The following is a 20,572-nucleotide window of genomic DNA, read 5'->3' on the forward strand; positions in this document are numbered from 1 at the left end:
CGCTAATTTTTTCCCTCAAACCCGGCCGCTCTGTCGCCATAATCGAAATCTTTTGAGAACCGAAATGATTATGACTTTGAGTTGGCAAATTTGATGGCGAAAATCGAATTGGTAAGTTACTTTCTCGACAAGCCTGAGTCCTGATTAAGCGTCTGTCTCTGAAACAATTTGTTAATAACATGATTCTTATAGGAATGAAACAAAAAATCTAGGAAATTTAAACGTTTATTATTATTTTTAAAACATATGTTTAGTTATATAGTTTTATAGATAAAAACAAGTATTTCTACATTATATTTTAATTAAAACATTTGAGACTAGGTGTTCAAAAATATTGAGTCGTACATCGAAAAAACTCAATTTCCCTTTATTGAAGTCCCAAGTGGCGTACCCTGGAGTTAATCAAGAGGGAAGCGTGTTACCATCCATTTGTTCACCTATTTGACCCCTCATAAATACAAGGGGGTCCTTAACGCCGTTTTTTGTTTTAAAAATGGTCTTCATTCGAATATATGGATGTAAACAGGCGTCGGGGAATTGGGCAAGCAATTTGCCGTGTATTCTCTTGTATGATACAATTTTGTTGAGGGCAGTTTCAATTTAGGTTATGGCTGGATCATTTCGAAATGGCTGTCACCTTTTAAGTCATATTGCCACTGGTTTTTGTTAAAAACTTTCGACTGAGAGCAATTTTTATTTGGCGCAAACTTGGTCATTTATTCCCAGAAATAAAAGGCAGAAACAACACCTAAATTCAATACTTTGAGTACAAGAACATATAATTTGATTTAAATATTTTCATGATTGAAACTTATTATCTGTAGAGTAATTTAACACTATAGATCAAATTATAATTATACAATATGTGTAGTAATTTCACTAACTAACGAATAAATCATGAGAAGCTGCTTATTATAATACTATAACATGGAGAGTCTACTTCACTAAGTAATACTGGATCAAGAACAAACATTTATTTTTCAGTAGCGAGACATTGTAGCCTAGGTGCAAGCCAATTTCACGAACTGAGTGAATGTAAACTGAGAATGGTTGAAGATCAAAGTTAATCAATAAACTTCGAAAACTGGATGATGATGACGAGATACGTAGTGCAAAGGCTTGTGTAGCTTAGCGGAAGGGCCATATTGAATCGTATGACGCCCCACAAGGCATATGAGAAGTCGTTGTCTTGAGCCAGCAGAAAGAATGCTTTTATTTTGCGGCGCTCGATCTTATCTGTGGGCAAATTGAAAAATAGCTTACAAATTATGAAGTATTTCAGTTTTATTATTAAATGAAAAAATAAATAAATGAATAGTATGTATTCACAGTACCGCACTAAAATACCCTGTATCGCTGGTGCCACCCAAACTCATGAGAGAAATAAATGTAGGCCATACAAATAATTCTCTCGGCTCGGGAATCGAACCCGGGACCTGTGCGTGACAGCCCAGCATAGTAACTGTTAGGCCACAGAGACAGATATGATTGATTGATTGTAACACCCGGTTTACTTACTCCTTCAAAATGCCATAGACAATGTCGCCCTTGGGTCGTTTTCGGCAACTGTATGTATAGGTACATAACGGTACTGCCATAGATCAATCTTTTAACTATACTCATGAAAATACTATAATCGAAATTAAGATATTATAAGAGTTAGGGCAATCGGTTCGACAAACCAACTACAACAACCAGATTAAAAATAAAATCATTCAACATGAAATTACTATAAACATATAATATGTACATTTAACCCGTCTGTTTGTCATAAAGAAGAAAATACTTATTTAGTATAAAAACGTTGTGGTATTAGCGATCGTAGTCGTCTGTTAATTTCAATTGTAGAAAAACCATCCGTTTGTTTAGCGCTAAATGGGAATGAAACATTTATTTCTTGAAAAATTAGGAATCAGAAAAAATAATACTTACCCATTTTCGAAGTGTTAATAGCATTATGCAGTGTGGTGCGAATGATCGAGATTTGTTTGGCTGTAATGCTAGAATAGTAGCAAGGGGTAACTACCAGGATCGTGTACTTACAACAGCGGACCGCAGCGTAAATTATCATAACCTGTGCTATCTGAAAAATAATCCTTATTCAAGAGTTGATATTAAATTAAAAATTAAATGTTGAATCCTTATTAGAGAGCTGGGGGGCTATAAACTAATTAAGTATTTTAATTAAGAATAACAAATTATTCATAAAAAAATATTGTGTTTTATTAGCGATTACTGTCCGGGTTTCTTTATATCATTTCTAGGATTTGGAACTGATACGAATCGGATGTAGTCCGCAAACATTGTTACATATAAGTTCATTTTTAGAACAAAAATTATTCAACAGAATCCAACAATGACAGCGAGGTAATACAAACCGTGTGAAAATTAACTGATTGTCCAGCTTGGAAAATAAGCTTCAGGTATAACGTAGTTACCAAACCCGATGTAAAGAGGGTCAGAAACATCTGCAAAATTCAAGATCACGTTAATTGTGATCATGCTTCTTATAATAAATCAATCAGAGGAAATGATAGCTGCAACGTCAAAATCAGTTACCGGAAAACTCATCGCTGCATTCAACTCTTCTGTACACTTATGCAACTGTTCATAAGCTCTGTGCATCGCTGACGTATCAAGTTCAGTGTTATTTGCGAGATTCTCAAGTTTTCCAGTTTCTTGGTTTGATTCTTTATCTTCAATGAAAAATCTTTTCCTTACATGCCCTTTCAAAATTTGCAATCTCATTAAGACAAATCGCATTAACATGACATAGAGTATTTGCTCACTGTCATGTGCCAACGATGTTAAGTACCAAATAGGTGTGAACATGGACGATTTAAACGAAGGAAGAAAAATACTGAGCACGGTATATTCGCAGATAAAGTAAACTACACTTGATATAATCCAAGCTATGCAGCTGTAAATTGGGCTTGTAACGCTAACATTCTTATCAATGTTAAGCATAGCATCGAATTTGCCTATATCGTTATAAAAGTTCAGTAGTTTCTTCTTCATTAATAGTGTCGAAAAGAATACCAAGAGACAGTACTCAATGCAAGTCGTCGTTTTCGAGACGGCGTAACTTCCACTGAGGTCGTCATTGTAATTGGTTACAAGAGCATATATTGTCAGACCGAACAAAACGAAACTGTAAATGATGCCGAGCCATTTGACAAATCCACCGCAGTTTAGAAGATTCAATCGGTTTATACCAAGAACCATTTGTGTAAGTATGATGATTCTTGACTGCCGTATTGTACCATTGTCTTTTACAAAGAAATTATTTTTTTGCGGAGTCAGTGTTGTACCAATAGGTGATACTTTCGAAGTTCTTTTTAAGGTCATAGTGGATACCGCTCCACTTAAAGTAAAAGCTTCGACTGATGTTCAAACTGAAAGAAAGACTAATAAATGTAATAGCCGATAATGGAATATGATAAAAATGTTCAATATGGTACATTTATTGATGCTTCGTAATTATTACTGATAGCACTTAGGCTTGATTGGAGTTCGATCAAAGCAATTACGTATTATGTAGGTTATTTTCCAAAAAGAAGAATTGTTTTATTTGATTAATAATCAATTTGATTCAATGTTTTGCTGTATAAAAATACATTAAAAATACAATAGATGTCTGAGAAAACATTGACGTTCCCAAACCTACATTAAGAAGAGGATATTTGTTAATTTTTTTCCTTAAGGAACCCTGAAAGGAAGTCCATAAAGTCGACCTTGTAAAGTTAATCAATCAAATGTTCAGTAGTAAACATCCTTTGTCAGACCATGATGATATTGAAGAGTTTACATACATTTTGTCTGTAAATATTTGTAGTGGATACCAGCAACAATAATGATCCTATGCATTAGTTTCTCAGTAACGTACAACTTTGTAAACTCGCTTTGATTTATTGCCTTCAATATTTTTGTGTTATATCACATTGGACCCAATTTAGTATAATATAACATTACGTAATGATTGATGGATCGTATCGGGTAGCTTGTATACCTACCAAAGAGAATTTATAATGGTAAGTTGAATTAACCTTGGTGCCTATTGTGTGGTATAGAAGAGTTGGATAGAAATCGACGGCCATAGGGGATTTATAATACATAGGAGATTTATGATAGATAGTAACAGTATAGAGGTCCTTATAAAAGAGTTCGTCCAGGGAAGTACAGCCACCTGACCTATTTCTGCTGCCTTACCCATCCGGTTTGGAAGAGTAAGGGTGCTGGTGAAATTACAGGCACATGGGACGTGTCAACTTATGTTAAAATGGTGTTTAGTTTTTACTTGGGAAACTGATTGTTTCATAAATATTATGTAACAACAAATTATTTATTGCACAAGTATATGTTAAAATTGGTGGTAATTGCACTTTTAAATTTATCCGTAATTTCTTTTACTTCTTCTTTTTATGATACCAATCGATGAGACGAGCAAGTCGTGCGCCTGATGATAAGCGACACGCTTATCCATAACAGTTGCAGAGCTACTCAGAGCTTTAAATGGCAAAGATCTGAGGGGCACTGCCACTGCGCTCGTCACCGTGAGACATAAAGTCTCACGTGCCTGTAATTGTATAACTATTCTACAGTTAAAAGATAGAACTGAGAAAGTCTTCCACAAGTGTGTCAAACACACCAGACGTTAACTCGAGCAAGATAAAAATTATCTCCCCGCGGATAACATTTTCATATTGATATTTTATCTTGGCAGTCCTAGAACTGAGTTCAATTTTAAAACGTAGGAAAATTATGAAAATCTTAATCCATGTGAACCTTTAATCTATCACAAGTAAACGGAGAAAGAAACAAAGAATATTGTACAATGTTATGTTGTAAAAAAAAACAGTCCGTAACAAGTTCTTTTGAAAGAAAGGTAAGACAGAAATAGACTGTCGGTGTTTTATTAACGGCATTGTTTTTTTTTTTCATTTTTAACTTTGTAGGTGTTCATTATTCAGAACATCTTTACGCTGGCATAAAGGGTTCCTAAACGTCTAAAAAGTTCACAGAACAAAAACACAATTTTTGCATTAAACTTGAAAAACATCTATTTTTGCACTCATTGAAGACAAAAATACAATAAAAGTGATATTTTATGGCGGAAAGCTGTTTTGCAGATGAATAATATAAGGACCTTGAATACATTTCAATATGAATTTTCGAAGTATGAGAAGTTAAATGGGGATCGACGATGGGTGGAGTAACAGATTGTAAATTTAGTTGTTTTGCCCATGCTATCGCAACCACCATTGCGTAAGACTAAGTTTTTCTAGCTAAACAACTGGTTCATATAACTAGATTATTACGCAGCAACCAACTATATAAGACCCTTAAGTAAATGCCTCTATTAAGTTTTGTACATAGAATTCAGAAATAGTACCATACATAATAGTTAGAGGTATTTATTTCTCTTGCAAAAATAATAATAATAATAATAATAATAAAATACTTGTAATAATGCTTTTATTTGTATGCTTTATTTTTTATTATCTATTTATGAACTTTTTAGAAATATGGAATATTTGCTCACAAAAACAAGACGTGTTTGTGCGTTGTTTGCATAGAACAATAACTACAGTAGAAGCTTAGTATTTAGTGGGCGTGGTACATGAGCCAACAGTATGTGTTACATACTTATGAGCACCGTCTGCCATTTTCGCTTTGTACGTTATGGTTTTGTGAATTATCTCGCTCAAAACTTCTTTTTGCTACTTAGTGCAATAATGACAGTCGCATGTGTAGCATTATCGATGGTGGTGATTCACATTATCGTTAAGTCTCAATTTATCGAATTTTAATAAATTTTTAATTTTCTATATATAGTTATAATTTTTTGTTACAAGAAACGAAAATAAACCTTATACGACTGCATAATAAGGTCGTTTCTTTATTGGAGAACTAAGTAAACATCTCTAATTTTCGAAGCTACTCGTAGTCATAATCGTTCGACGTCGTTCAGCTACTGACGGCTAGATGAAGGCACATTAATCGAAAATTCAATATAATATCAAAACGTACTAACTTGTAATAATAGGTATTGAACTTTTAACGACGTGCTAACAGGATAAAGTTTAAATTATAGGTATTAACAGACTAGAATTTGTTACTTCTTTTTAAATAAGAAACTAAGACCAATTATTATTAAGATTTCATAGTGTTTAAAACGATGAATTTGTGAGTTTTGGAGCCAGTGTTTTGGTAATAATCGAGGCATAAAGCACTTCCATTGTTTTTGTTCATCCGTGGTTGTTTGTAACAATGAGAATACTCGTTAAATTTTTTATTGTCAATCAAGGATAAAACAGGAAATCGAAAAACGAAAATTTATTTTCCACATCGATGTTTCCTCGCGCACACCGACAATAGATTTATTTGACAAAATACGTAAACATATTACAAGGAAAATATTATCTATAACGAGAACTCATTACTGGTCGTTAGCTGTTTCTGCGGAGACTAGAAAATTCGGATAATTTTTCTTCTTTCTTGTTTTCCGTAACTAATTATTTTATGCTAATTTTGTCGTTTACGTTGTTCGGATAATTGTCTCTTGTCTAAGCCCACCTGTCTAAAATGTGGGTGGTCAAATTGAGCTCCGGGAAATGAGGCCTTCTTTTTTCCTTTACGCACGGCAAAATTGCGGTGTTCCCTAGTGATTTTGTCGAAGATAAGGTCTGTCCACTGCCTTTATAATTTTCGTCTGTGGTTTCTAACGTAATTGAAATATTATCCCGGAGGTTTTCCTTATTTAACTTTTTACCAGTGGCTCCTGTCAAGTAATCCGTTCTCATCCGCGTATATCCTGAATTTCCATTTTAAAACGGAACATGGAGCGGAGATTTAAGTAGAGATTCGGTGTAATTCCCTTCAAAAGGTGGCTTAGTTACCACCCACTGGTAAACACATCGCGCCTGATTTATATTGTAGTTGGGTCGCATTTACGTAAACAATTGTGCTTCATGTTATAAAGTTAACTTTTCTAATAAAATTTGAAAATGAAAATCTAAAATCTTAACCAACATTTTTTGTATCTTAACACGGTAGGTTTTATTTTTTCGAATGTTATTTTAATAAATAAAAAAACTTATTTTCAAATGTTTAAGAGATTAATGACTTATACGTTACTTTTTACTTTTTTATTTGACTAGTTTATTAGATTCATGCATACTATATAACTGCTTCCATTGCCGAACGGTTACCATGCCACGCCGAGGTCCCAGGTTCGATTCCCGGGCCGGGAGAAATGTTTGTATGGCCTACATTTATTTCTCTTGTGAGTTTGGGTGTAATTTGTGATTGTCTATGTGGTCCATGGCACCCGCACAGACACAGAGTTTCCCTGGTGCGGGACTATGTTGAATGTGTGCGTAATAAAAAAAAATATAGACATTAGTTTAACAACTGGTTCATTGAAAATGAGGAGATGAACGCCTGTCCACGATCTTTATAAAACACCTCCAATTAAGATGGCTCCGCTATCTCCACGCCCGGGGTTATATATAATATGTATGTATAATATAATATAATATGTTTCCAGTTTCTCACTTTCAACCATAATCTTTTATTTTGTTTTAAATTAAGAACTCAAGAAAATTTTCAACAATTAATGAGCAGTGGGCGTCGTATAGCTGATGAATGAACATCTCAATCAATGTTCTATAACGGAACTTAGTAACTGAATAGCATGAAATCGAAGTTGATTAAACCACGACGCAAAAACAGGTGAATTACAAGTTTGAAGGTTTTTTCTGTTTTAGGTAGGTTGTTTGTTTGTCAGTCTGTCCGTGGCATTGTGATTCTCAAACGGACTGACTTATCTCAAAGTGGTTTTTATTTATTTGAAAGCTAATCGGGATGTTTCTTAGGATTTTTTTTTTCATATAATACCCGGTGACGGGACGAACAAGTCATGTGTCTGGTGGTCAGCCACAGGCTTGTCTTAAACAGTTGCAGTACCACTCAGAGCTTTAAGTCGCAAAGATCTGAAGAGCACTGCCACTTCACCCGTCACCCTGAGACATGAGTTGACAAGTCTCATGTGCCTGTAATTTCACCAGCACCTTTACCCTTCAAATTCGGGACGCAGTAATGACCCATTACTACTTGGCGGCAGAAATAGGTAACGATGGCAAGCATTAGTTATAGTGAACGCCATCGATACGATAAGAAGAAGGGCCTGAAACCTTGCTTTGTTTGAAAAAACAAATGTACCTACCCGATTTAGATCCTAAAAGTAGTTTCATTTCCAACAATTCGGTTTGTTGGCACAGAGTAAAGAATTTCACCATTGGCTCCGTTGAGAATATTAAAATGAAAGTTCGCACCCTGCCACAAGTCTTGAATCTTAGTAAATCTCTCGGGCTAAGGATAACAGAGCGATTTTTCTCGCTACTCAGTTCCTCTAGATAAACCCCTTGTAATGGACGCTTGGCCATTATCAAGTATTTATTAGGTATCGTCGGGAAAATATGTGTAGGGATTTTTTGAGAGCGTTTGAAAAATTGATAGTGGAAGATCATCGCTACATCGCTATTCTTATGTTTACGATTTTTTCTTTTTTTATGTACTACAAAAGTTTACAACTTCACTTCAGTGTTGCTGAAACGACTGTCAAGAACAGTTACTTTACTTTTATTCCTTGTATTAATATTACGTCTATTTCTACATATTTGTGTACAGTTAAATTATATGAAGTATGTCAGTAGAAGTAGACCTCCCTGTGAAAGAGTTCGTCCAGGGAAGTACTGTCACCTTATCTATTTCTATCGGCAAGCAGTAATATGAGCATTACTTTGTTCTGGCTTAGAAAGGTAAGAGTGCTGGTGAAATTCTGTAATTGCCTGTGCACACGGGACTTATCAACTTATGTCCCAGGTTGACGGGCTCAGTGGCACTGCCTCTCAGATCTCTGCGATTTAAAGCACTGAGTGACACTGCAACTGTTTTTATTAATTTTATATATTTCTTTTTCCACAGATATACAATTTATACTATTATTAACTGCCTCTGTGGCCGAACGGTTACCAAGCTGGACTCCACGCAGAAGACCTGGGTTAGATTCCCTGGCCGGGAGAAATATTTGTATGATTTTTTTCTCTCGTGAGTTTCTATGTGTTGTTATGGTGTGTGTCCATGGCACCTGCGATACAGGGCTTCCCAAGTACGGGCTATGGGTGTGTGCGATATACTTATTCTAAAGACCATGCCAACCTGGGCATCAGGTTGTTATGGACAGGTATGTAGCTTACCACCAGACACATGACTCGTTCGTTCCGTCACTTGATATTATAAAAAAAAATGTCATGTTATGTAAGCACATGTCAGCTGTTTTCGATCCGCTCGTCCTGTTCCTCCAAGTGCACGTTGGTAGTCTAAACAATTACAGCGCTTACGCTGACCTCCTGGGGGCTATGCACACAGCTTTAAAGATAAACCTTACCACTTCCGATCTCAACTTATAGAATAAATGGAATACACTGGAAGCTTAAATCCTTAAAATAAAAAAAGGGTATTCTATTACTGTGTATTACTTTCTTTCCTACTCACAAACCACTCAGACAACAAAATTGATTTTAATTATAATATTTTGTATGTTTTCCATTGACTTACAAATAAATGGACGACGGGTCTAATACAAAAACCACGAAAAAAATGTCCCAAGTCAACCTATTTAAACGTAGTAACATGTAAAGGAATATGAAAAAGCTAAAACGTTGAATTTAAATTGTAATGTCATCGCAGTACTGTCTAATTTTGCTTGCTTCGCTGCCAGTCAAACAAACGAAGACTAAAGCGTGAATGACGCTCTGTATACGATTTTAACGCCCTATAAGTTCGGACACTTTTTAGCGCGGACCTGACGTCCATATAATTGTAAGTCAATGATGTTTTCTTAGTTTTTGTTTAATACCAATAGGAAATTCGTATTACATTGTCAAATAGAATTTTAAAAAAAATTAAATTTCTACACGTATTTTTTAGCGACACGCGTATCCATAAGAATTGCAGTGTCACTCAGAGCTTTAATTCGCAAAGATCTTAGGGGCACTTCCATTGCGTCCGTTACCCTGAGACATATGTCGACAAGTCCCATGTGCCTGTAATTTAGTAGCAGTAGAGCTCCTTGTGAGAGAGTTGTTCCAGGGTAGTATTGCCACTTTACCTATTTCTGCCGCCAAGCAGTAATGTGGGCATTATTGCCTTCCGGTTTTAAAGAGTAGGGGTGCTGGTGAAATTACAAGCACCTGGGACTTGTCAACTTAAAGTCTCATGGTGACGGGCGTTGTTGCAGTATCCTTCCGGTCTTTGCGCCTTAAAGCTCTGAGTGGCATTGTAACTGTTATGAACAGGCGTGTAGCTTACAATCAGGCCCACGACTTATTCATCCCGTAACTCGGTATTACAAAAAAAAAATCACCAGCACCTTTCTAACCCGGAACGCAGTAATGCTCACATTACTACTTGGCAGCAGAAATAGGTATGGTGGCAGTATTTCGCTGGACGAACTCTTGCACAAGGAGCTTTACTGCTGTTAAAATGTATCTCTTTAAATGTATCTCTTTACATGTATAATACAAAATTGTAACTGTTTCTTACATAGAGTAAACAATAAATGCATATTACCTAATGTAAACGCTTATTAGCATAAACAGATTTTAAAATTCGTTTGTAGTCAATGTTGAAATGCATATTACTGCCTCAGCACTATTACTGATATTGCTATGGCAACGGCCATTATTCAATTTGCAGTGTAGCGCAAGTAATATACGTTACCATCTCAACCAGTTTTTGAACATTGTAGTTTTAAATATAGCATGCAATAAGCTCAAAATAGTCGCAGAGCGTAGTTAGTCTTATCTTACTAATATGTACAAACGCATGCCGTGTAAACTTGTAAATGAAACGACACAATTACTCCGGCCAGAATATTTCTTGTTTTGACCATTTGTTTGTGTTTTTTTTGTTTTGTTTTAAGTATCCTAAATAAATAATAAAGAAATTTTAGACGACGGCTATATAATTTTTGATGGGTTTACGTCCGTTGAATTTCCATACTAAACATCAGCTGCATGTTTTCTATTTTTATGCGTTTTGATAACAGTTATTTCATAAATAGTTAGTATGAAAGTGATCTGTTTTCTTGAGAACAATAATAAATCCTGAGAAATATGTATATATATATAAATACATAACGTACGTTATTACATAGACTAAATGCTCAAATTTGTAGCTCTAAATAAAGAGGCAGGAACTCCCTTGACTCCGTTCAACCAAGTGCGTGTCGGTTGTTCCAGCAATTAGAGCGCGAACGCTTCGGGGAGATGAGTAAACTAAGTTACAGATACGCCTTGTAGCTTTCTTTAGTCTATTAGGAATAATTTGCTATCTATTGTTTGCCATAATATGGACTATGTTATTAAAAGTATTCGATACATTGATAACCTCGGTGATTTAATGGTTATTTGAAATGAAATGATATTACAATCCAAGTTAGTTTTTTTAGCATTCAAAATTCATGACAAAATAAACAATACATTGCATTGCATTAAAATTACATTATAAGTCACATTTACATTATATTACATGTCATGAAAAAACAATAAAATACAACAACAAAATAAAAAATAAATTATAATATGGTAAACATTACACATTACAACGTTACGGTATTCAGGAAATGAAACTATTTTTTCGGATCTTTAGATCGATTTATCGTGTATAATTGTTTTTTAAACAAACCAACGTTTTGGGCACTTTACAGGTCCCATGGTCATGGCTAGTGAGCCAGAGTTCAGAATGCTGAATCTCACTTTTGAAACACAAACTTTGCAATTGACTCACGGCTGAATGTCAGCGTGACTATGGGAGCTGTAAAGGGCCCGAAACGTTGGTATGTTTGAAAAAAAAACCGCTATTCGTAATTAACTAAAACACAAATAATTGTTTGTTTGTTGTTTAATAAATGTTTTTTTTTCCTCTCAGCCTCAACCTCTGCACAGAGTACTAAAAAAACCGACCTCAAAAGTTATTAGTCCCCTATTTTGCGACCCTCAAATTTAAATGGAACTACTATTGAGGTATCCTCTTTCCAACAAAAAAGAGTCATCTAAAACGGTTCACAAATGCAGTTATCGCGTAAAATACATACAAAAAAACAGTCGAATTGAGAACCTCCTCTCTCTCTCTCTCTCCACTTCTTTTTTGAAGTCGGTTAATGAAAAAAAAGAACAACAAATAGTTTCATTTCGTATGTGCAATAATCGCGATAACCTAAGAACATTTCATTGTATCATTTGATTTTAGGAAATAAGGGATTCTGTAATGTGAATTTTGTGACTCATGTTATTCTAGAAGTAACTTCTTTAATTAATGCTGCATCTTTGATATCTGTCGGTATCATATTGTATGCCAGTGCTCTTATTACGTAAGTAGATTGCGCATATTACGGTTGATTCCTGGTTAAATCAATTTAGAAAGCCAATTTCTATTTACTTTTTTTGTCAGAATATTTTACGTAGGCTCTCCTTTGTTGTAACCTCATGGTTGTGCCAAAGAGTCCTTTCATTGTTTTGGTATAGTTCGTGAAATATTATCTAGGCTGATTCAACTTATTGGCGTATCCTTAGAGAAGAATGGAACAAAAGAGTCAGTGAAGCACGTGCCATCTGTTACTGAACACAGCTAGAATGGATGGAAACTTTAAGTTTGCAAGTTAAAAGGTTACATTACATTGTAACTAAAATTAAAGGAAAATTACAACTAAGATAAACAAAATTTTTACAATATTGTGCAAAAAATACTATTTTAAAATATAAGCGTAACATATGGATCAAACGAGATCAAACGCTTGTACACAATCATTATTCATTATAAATGTATCAAGACCGTTTATTTCGTTTACATTTTTTTAAAAACAAGAGTTTTAGTACTATTGAAACCATAATAAATAGATAAGTCATTGTACGACCTCGGTTGCCTAACGGTTTACAATGTGGGCGCTGAATGCGGAGGTCCCGGGTTCGATTCCAGTTAGGAGCAATTTGGGAAATGAAATTTTCTAAATTTGTTCTGGGAAGTGTTTCAGAATTCCGTTACTCAGACAACAGGGAATTCCTTGGTTTGATACCAGGTGTGGTTGTCTGGCACACATATCAAAATATTAAAGTTTCTAATAGTATTCCGTGAACTATACTTATAGTATATGGAATTCCCCAGAATAAAACCTCGTCATTGGTTTGATTGTGTGATTCATTTATTAGTTATTGCCAATGTCATTGGATGGAAACATGAGTTACTAATGCTCATCTATTTTATAATATACTGCATAATTGCGTAGGAAATTGTAGGTATTTCATTGAAAATAAATGACAAGCGTCTTGTGTTCTTGGAAGTGTCCACTTAGTTTGTTACTAATTAAATACGGGTTAGGGTTATTATTATAGTTATGTATTCTAGACTCCCTTGTTACCCGTACATAACCAAGTTAATACTAGTTAATACCAGTACTGGGAGAGGAATAATGGATCCTGTTACAAAACTATGGCGGCCTGTTAATGTACGAGGAAAAAGCAATAGAGCTCTTTGTAAAAGAGGCCGTCCAGGGCACTATTGCCTCATTACTTATTTTTGCCGCCAAGCAGTAGCGTTCCGGTTTTGAAGGGTAAGGGTGCTAGCGAAGGTACAGGCTCATGTGACTTGTCAACTTATGTCTCCGGGTGACAAGCGCAATGACATTGTCCTTCAGATCTTTGCGATTCAAAGCTGTGAGTGACTCTGCAACTGCTATGAGTTGTCGCGTACGACTTGTTCGTTCCGCCACTGGTATATTAAAAAAAAACTCACTACCTCCCCTTTTTCCATGGCTTAAAAGATAAATTTTGTTTTTTTTTCAATGACGGTGATTTTTCAATGATATTACAGTCAGTCGGGTCAGGGATTCAAGGTTAAAGAATTTTCTTTACAAACGGACATCAAAATAGGCTATTGAATTCTGCTTCATACAAGCGTATCTTAATCGGCTTTAGAAATTATAAAAAGCAATTTAGCTTGGTAACGGTTAATCTCTTTTTGTTGGAATTTGATGGGTAAAATTCTATTAAGTTTACTGTAACATGATTGTTTTGTCTAGCGTAATGGCAGACCATTAGACAGATCTTTTGTATGTATTTCAAAAGACTTTAACTTAAAAAATAATTAGGAGTTTGCTAAAATATGACGGATGATGGGCCTTTATTGTTTTGTTTATAAATATGGAAGACGACTTCTAGTCAAGTTTAGTCCGCCCAACGCAACCTTCTCACAGTATCATGTCAAATAAATATTATTATATTGGCAACAAGAGCTATATTTGGCACAGAAGACATATATATATTGCATATCCTCACATGGTGCATTTCGAGTGCATCACTAATGCAAAATAGCAATTGCAATGATGTGACTCTGTCCTTAATTATAACTTTTTTATAAAAAAACTGACCTCAATAGTTTGTGGAATTTATCTATTTGCTAAGTTTTATTGAAATCGGTTACCGGAAAGTACGCTAAACCGGATTCATCCCCTACTTTGCCACTGTTAGAGTGACCAATACCGAGGTATCCGCTTTCTATTAAAAAAGAATCTTCGAAATCTGTTCATAAATGCATCTAGTAAGTAATCGCGTAACACACATACAAAAAATACATTCGAATTGAGAACCTCCTTCTTTTTTTAAAGTCAGTTAATTCAAAGTTGTCGAGGATTTAGTTCGACTTTAGCAAGTTAATTTATATCTCAGACTGACATGTTTTCTCATAATTAAGTAACTACTTTTATCAATCAGTAAAAAAATACCGGGGTTTGATGCGAACAAATTCAAATCGTTGTTTTTAGGGAGTCAGCACACATGGAATCGAGGTCAGCCAATCATGTTTTACCACATTTGTTGAATAAGACTGGCCGTCGTCGCCGCCTTCGCTCGAAGGGATATGAAACGGAGTTGCTCGTTCGCGTGTAGTCGATATTTCCGAATAGTATGGACGTATTTTGTCGTGGTGATTGTACTACCTACTTGCGAGTTTGCTCTGCTGTAATTTCTTAATATCCGAAGGTGGATTTCCTATCCAGTTTCGAGTGCTTTCTGCTGTCGTCGGCGCATAACGAATCGGCTGCCTGTCGAACTTCAAATCGCGTCCGTACAGCGCCAACGACGGTTGAACGCACCGAATCCGTTCAGACAAAAGTTATTGGTGATGCAGATATTTTACACAACAACGAATGTGCATGCGGTGCTGATTTTCAACAACTTCAACATCAGCAGATGCCGATGCGGGATGTTGATTATATGTATTTCAAAAGTATATGAAAAATCTGCAGATCCTTATTGAATCTACACGGAAAAAAACCTTTTTAATAGTTTTGTGACATTTATTAATAAAAAAAAATCACCCTGCATACTGAAATTTGATCAAAGTTAAGAGCGACGTTTTGTAAGTTATTCCAGCGTGTCGTCATCCCTTTCATATCACGCATTAAAAATCTACAATGAATATCAGCATCGATTAGTACGTGGACTGATGCGGATATTTTAATATATACGGATTATCTACGGAGGCGGATGCCGATATTCGCAACAACCGTGGTTTGGACGTCTTCAGTGCATTCAGCCATCGTTTGCGCTGTACGGACGCGATCGGAAATCGGCAGGCAGTCCATTCCTTGCCGGTCTGTGTCTAGTCGCGTTGTCAGCGAAAGGCACAATGTCTTTTTTGCATTTATTACATATTGGCATAGAACTTTTTCAATCTGTCTAATGCGATTACGCCTAGATAAGTGTGGTGACTCCCTTAGAAATACTGTTCAAACACTTCAGAACAGGCATTGTTCCGTAGAAAATACAGAAAGAAAATACCCAATGGTAAATTATGGCCTACATTCAGAAAGTTCTCCCCATACCATCAACTACGCGTATAAAAGCAGCGGTTATTTTATGTAGAAGTAAACGTACAGAGGTGATATTATATCCTGTGCAAGATAATATATTTGTTGGTATAAGGCATTTAAATTACCATAATCTAGTTTCAACACGGACTATTTCACTTGTAGGCTGTCAGGGGTCAGCCGTAAACCACGGGTGAATTGTGAGTCGCGGTTTATCGTGGGTCGGTGATATCTTGGTATATATATCACTGTGAATTGGATGGAAAAGTCTTGAGTTTTCTTTGAGGCAACGGGTATTTACAGTTTCTTTATAGCAACATACATATCGAAACCTCCAATGAACACTACGGCAACTTAATTTTTCGACTTGTTCTGTTTTTATTTTGCTACTTTGTGTTTTTCACAAAATTCCTTTTTTGTTTCGTTTTTCGAATTTTGTACTTTGTTTCTTTAATTTTTTTTTTCACAAAATCGGGGAGCATAATATTATAAAATAAATATGTTTGTTTACAAAAATAACAGAAAATGATCAAAAATATAGATGGCGTTGTGTTCTTTGGAGGTATCGTTATATTTATTTAATTTGATTGTACCATGACGCTTTTTAATACCTTGGTATTCATATATTTTTGGGAAAATACTTCACTTATTTGTTATTATTATTGATACAAAGACTGAACAAACATATGCTCTTCCAACTGAGCTATATAGTGGTAACTCCGGTTCAGCATATAAAACTCTGACTCGATTCCTGTCAGAACGAAGGAATTTTTCTTCGTATTTGTTCGGTCTTTGTGCATAATAATAAGTATTTATTTAGTCTTCTTTGTAATTTGTTGGTTCCTCGCAGATAGCGTTGGGGCGGACAATATGTTTTATTCATACAAATAAACTAAGATTTTGGTAAAACCGGAACATTCTGCATGGAGCAGTTGATTATTCCGCACCTACATAACACTCAGATTACATCTATATATAACTATACTCGTATATATGCATTTGGGAGGAAAAATAACGTCTGATATTGATTATTTCTAGTGCTACATTTTCTATTAGTATGCCACAGATATCATTCTTAATGAGTTACCGTTTTGAGAAATTTTAAAAAGGTAAAAGAATCTAAGATTTTATTGAGATTTTTTGTGAAATAAATCCACTAATTTTTATTATGATTATTAATACTGTAACCGGTGGAAATGAAAGACTAGAATTTTGGAAAAAACGTGAGAAACTTTCATTGGAGCAGCGTGCGGCTGGCGCGATGTTGGCCATATGACTCACGGACGAGGCCGTTAGGTCCCCACCAACCCGTCGACCCTTTGGACATTTTAATGTTCGCAGGCTGCTTTTTTGAAAGGATCTTTTTTTTATTTATGTAAACAAATTTTACCACTTAACTTTTAACAAGTTAAAAATAAAACTTGTGTTTGTTAGCGATGCGAGTTAGCGTGAATTTGTTTCACAAAAAATCTCAATAAAATCTTAGATTTGTTATCATCTTAAAATTTCTCAAAACGGTAACTCATTAAGAATGTAGAGTAGCACGTAGCACTAGAAATAATCAACATCAAACGTAATTTTTCCTCCCAAATGCATATACACAAAGAGATTTAAAAAAAGGTTCTAAAAACTCTTACTAGATGTCACTAGTAGCGCAGAATGTAGAAAAATCCAATACAAAGATCTTTAACAAAAAAAACACAAGAGAATTTCGTCAACTCGATAACTTGACCCGTAGCCCAGTTGGCAACAGCAATACTACGGTGCAGTATTCATACACAGGGTTCAAGTCCTATAGGGTTGAAGAACATTTTTCTATGTGTTCGATCTTTGTATTAATAATTATGATAAAAATCTAAGGTTGTTATTTTTGCTGCTATCAAAATGTGTACATAATTAATGATTTTCATAATTTTTAGATTTCCCTATTGTTTGGGTTTTCAAATGATAGTTTTTTATTGCAATTAAATGAAAACTACGCTAGTGAAATCAGTTAAAATTATAGCTTAATATTGAGTACCTAACCATAAATAGAGACGAAATTTAATTTGTTTGCAAACTATTCTGCCAAATCATTACTGTGACAACTGCACTCCGATTAGCCAGCCCGAATTCGAAACAATTGACGGGTGTCGTCAATTGTTTCATTTCAAGTCGACCAGTTTAACTTGAGCTATGCTATAATGGACGAAAATTGAAAATTATATATTTAGTATTGAATTATCGATGAAATGTGATTCCGTTTATTTTGTAATTAGATCTTTTGCTGTTTTTCCCACACCACCGAATGGAACAGCCCTCATTGTTAGAGATATTATCTTTATTACAAGAAATACGGATTATTTTTGGAATATACGGAGACGTACACACAGGTCAGTTGTTGGCGCTGTACGATTTCAGTTTTCTAATTTGTGATTTCAGCGCAAACGCGAGTCGATATTTAAAAGTGATATAAGACCCAATTGCCTGATGAGTTGCCAGGGATAGACGGCCCTTATTTCGTCTCCATTTCTGGTTATGCACTCGATGTAGCTTAAAAACCATACAAATCAGTATTGTACGGGCATTACGCAAACTTACTGATCGCTCCTTGTCCGTGACATAACGGACCGAATCACTAACCAACGGGTACAAAATGAAACTGAATTGCACATACATGTTCATTCTTAGCTTCTAATCTTCTTGTATCAGATTATCCCGCCTTAATTGCAGGACATTAGATCTTAGCTTGCCTTAGCTTGCATTTATGACTTTATTAACTCCTCACTTGGAGAACTCAGACTCGAAGAAAATACTCGGACTTAACTTATTACTTAAAAATGACATTCTCACTTTCCAACAAACACAACTTTACTCAAGGTCTGGCAATTTGCTCTTTAATATATTTTATACTGTAGACTTGGATTTGCCTTAAAATTAAATCATTCAAGAAAAATTTTACTCTAGATCTGGCAGTATGGTTAAGACGTCTTAGCCTGTCACGAATAAATTTACTACTCAAAGCTTCTTTGATAACTGTCAATGCTATGTCAAATTCTTAGACGATGGAAAAAAACAAAGGAAGTCACATTTCACATCTAGATGGTTTTTCCGTGTCACGTAGATAACAAATGTATTTGACTACAAATTTTTTGAAAAAAAAAAGAAAGAAGACTATTCAAGCCAGTTTTATAAAACGTTACAAGGAAATTGAAAGTTACCCAATTTGATGGTATAAATATTTAATTAAATAACTTTTCAGCTATTTTTAACTTATGTAAATATTTTTTACTTTCTATTGTAAGTTGAAAAACCTTAAAATATTGTGATAGCATAGACGTAGTTAATTTATTTGTAATAAACATGTAATAAAATAAATATTAGTTAACCACGCCTTTCGCTCTTGTCAATCATCATATGATTTCGATGTTGCCAGTACTAGAGATATTTATTTTTTAACAGAACATTATAATTTTGAGTTATTTTTCTTAGCATTAGGGATGGAAGTATGTTATCGATAAATGTACGGTCTCCTTCATCAATCTGTTTGAAGCATTTGCTGTTTAGATATGAACTAATTACTCCTAAGCTGCTGATTTAACTGTGAATGAAAACGGCGTGAGGAAACCTGCTGAAACTGTAAATTCAACCTTTTGGTTAAAGTGTTTAAGCTGCATTAGCCTAATGTGGTGAACTTTCACCTAAACCATCTCAATGGATTCGTGCTACGGGTACAAATAGACAAAGAACAAAAGGCGAGGTTTGATTTGTAATATGTCACTTAATGGACCTAAAACTTAAAATAATATTATTTTCTTTAATTTTAGCGTAATAGGTACGTATGTTCTTTCAGTCTACATCAAATGTCATCACAGTTACGCTGAAGTAAAATGTTCTGCCCGAACTGTGGGGTATTCTTTTAGATATACCAACCAACCTAATTCTATGATCACCATATTCATTCAATGACGTTATAGTATTTTGTTGTTGTGGGTAATATAAAATGAAACAATGAAGGTATTATATGTTGCTTTAAAAAGACGCCTAACAGTTTTTAGTCGATAATTTTATCGATAATATTTTTGATACCCCTTAATACGATTCACTTCTAAAATGTAATCAATACAAAAAAATTCACGCTAGGAAAGCAATCACAGTCAAAGACTCCAATTAACTAACGTACGAAAGAAATTTAAAATGTCGTCGTCAACAACCTCGCTGCCCTGGACAACACCCACATACTCGACCACGGAATAACAAACTAATGGACGTGTGAAACGGGCATTCTTTTGTAGCCATATTTATGATCTATGAGTCACGACTGGCCTTAGTTGGGCGTCAACTCTCGCATACATGGTCGGTCATTTACAGTGGTGCAAATTATAATAACAACGCAACACACTCATAGTCCCGCACTACGGAAACCCTGTGTCGCTGGTGCCATGGACACACACATAGTCAACCACAAATGACACCCAAACTCGCGAGAGAAATAAATGTAGGCCATACACATACTTCTCCCGGCTTGGGAATCGAACCCAGGCCCTCTGCGTGGCAGTCCGGCATGGTAACCGTTCGGCGACGGAGGCAGTTATGGACTAAATGTTTTTTTAAAATGGATTGTTACAATGTCCTTTGTTTTTATAATAGTATTTTTAAATTCTA

The 20,572-nt window shown here is 35.1% G+C and overlaps 1 protein-coding gene across 1 annotated transcript; it reads right to left on the minus strand.

Annotated features, from left to right (window-relative positions):
* Positions 1-930: 930 nt before the first annotated feature.
* LOC113237739 lies at positions 931-2,656 on the minus strand. Its single transcript, XM_026474325.1, has 4 exons — positions 2,560-2,656; positions 2,379-2,468; positions 1,933-2,083; positions 931-1,236 (listed from the first exon to the last, which is right to left on the minus strand). The coding sequence occupies exons 1-4, from the start codon at positions 2,623-2,625 to the stop codon at positions 1,064-1,066; spliced, it is 480 nt and encodes a 159-aa protein (XP_026330110.1). The 5' UTR covers positions 2,626-2,656; the 3' UTR covers positions 931-1,063.
* Between the last annotated feature and the right edge of the window lie 17,916 nt (positions 2,657-20,572).

The sequence above is a fragment of the Hyposmocoma kahamanoa genome, unplaced genomic scaffold, assembly GCF_003589595.1.
Source record: "Hyposmocoma kahamanoa isolate Upper Pololo Valley unplaced genomic scaffold, ASM358959v1 94, whole genome shotgun sequence".
In the NCBI taxonomy this organism is placed as follows: Eukaryota; Metazoa; Arthropoda; class Insecta; order Lepidoptera; family Cosmopterigidae; genus Hyposmocoma; species Hyposmocoma kahamanoa.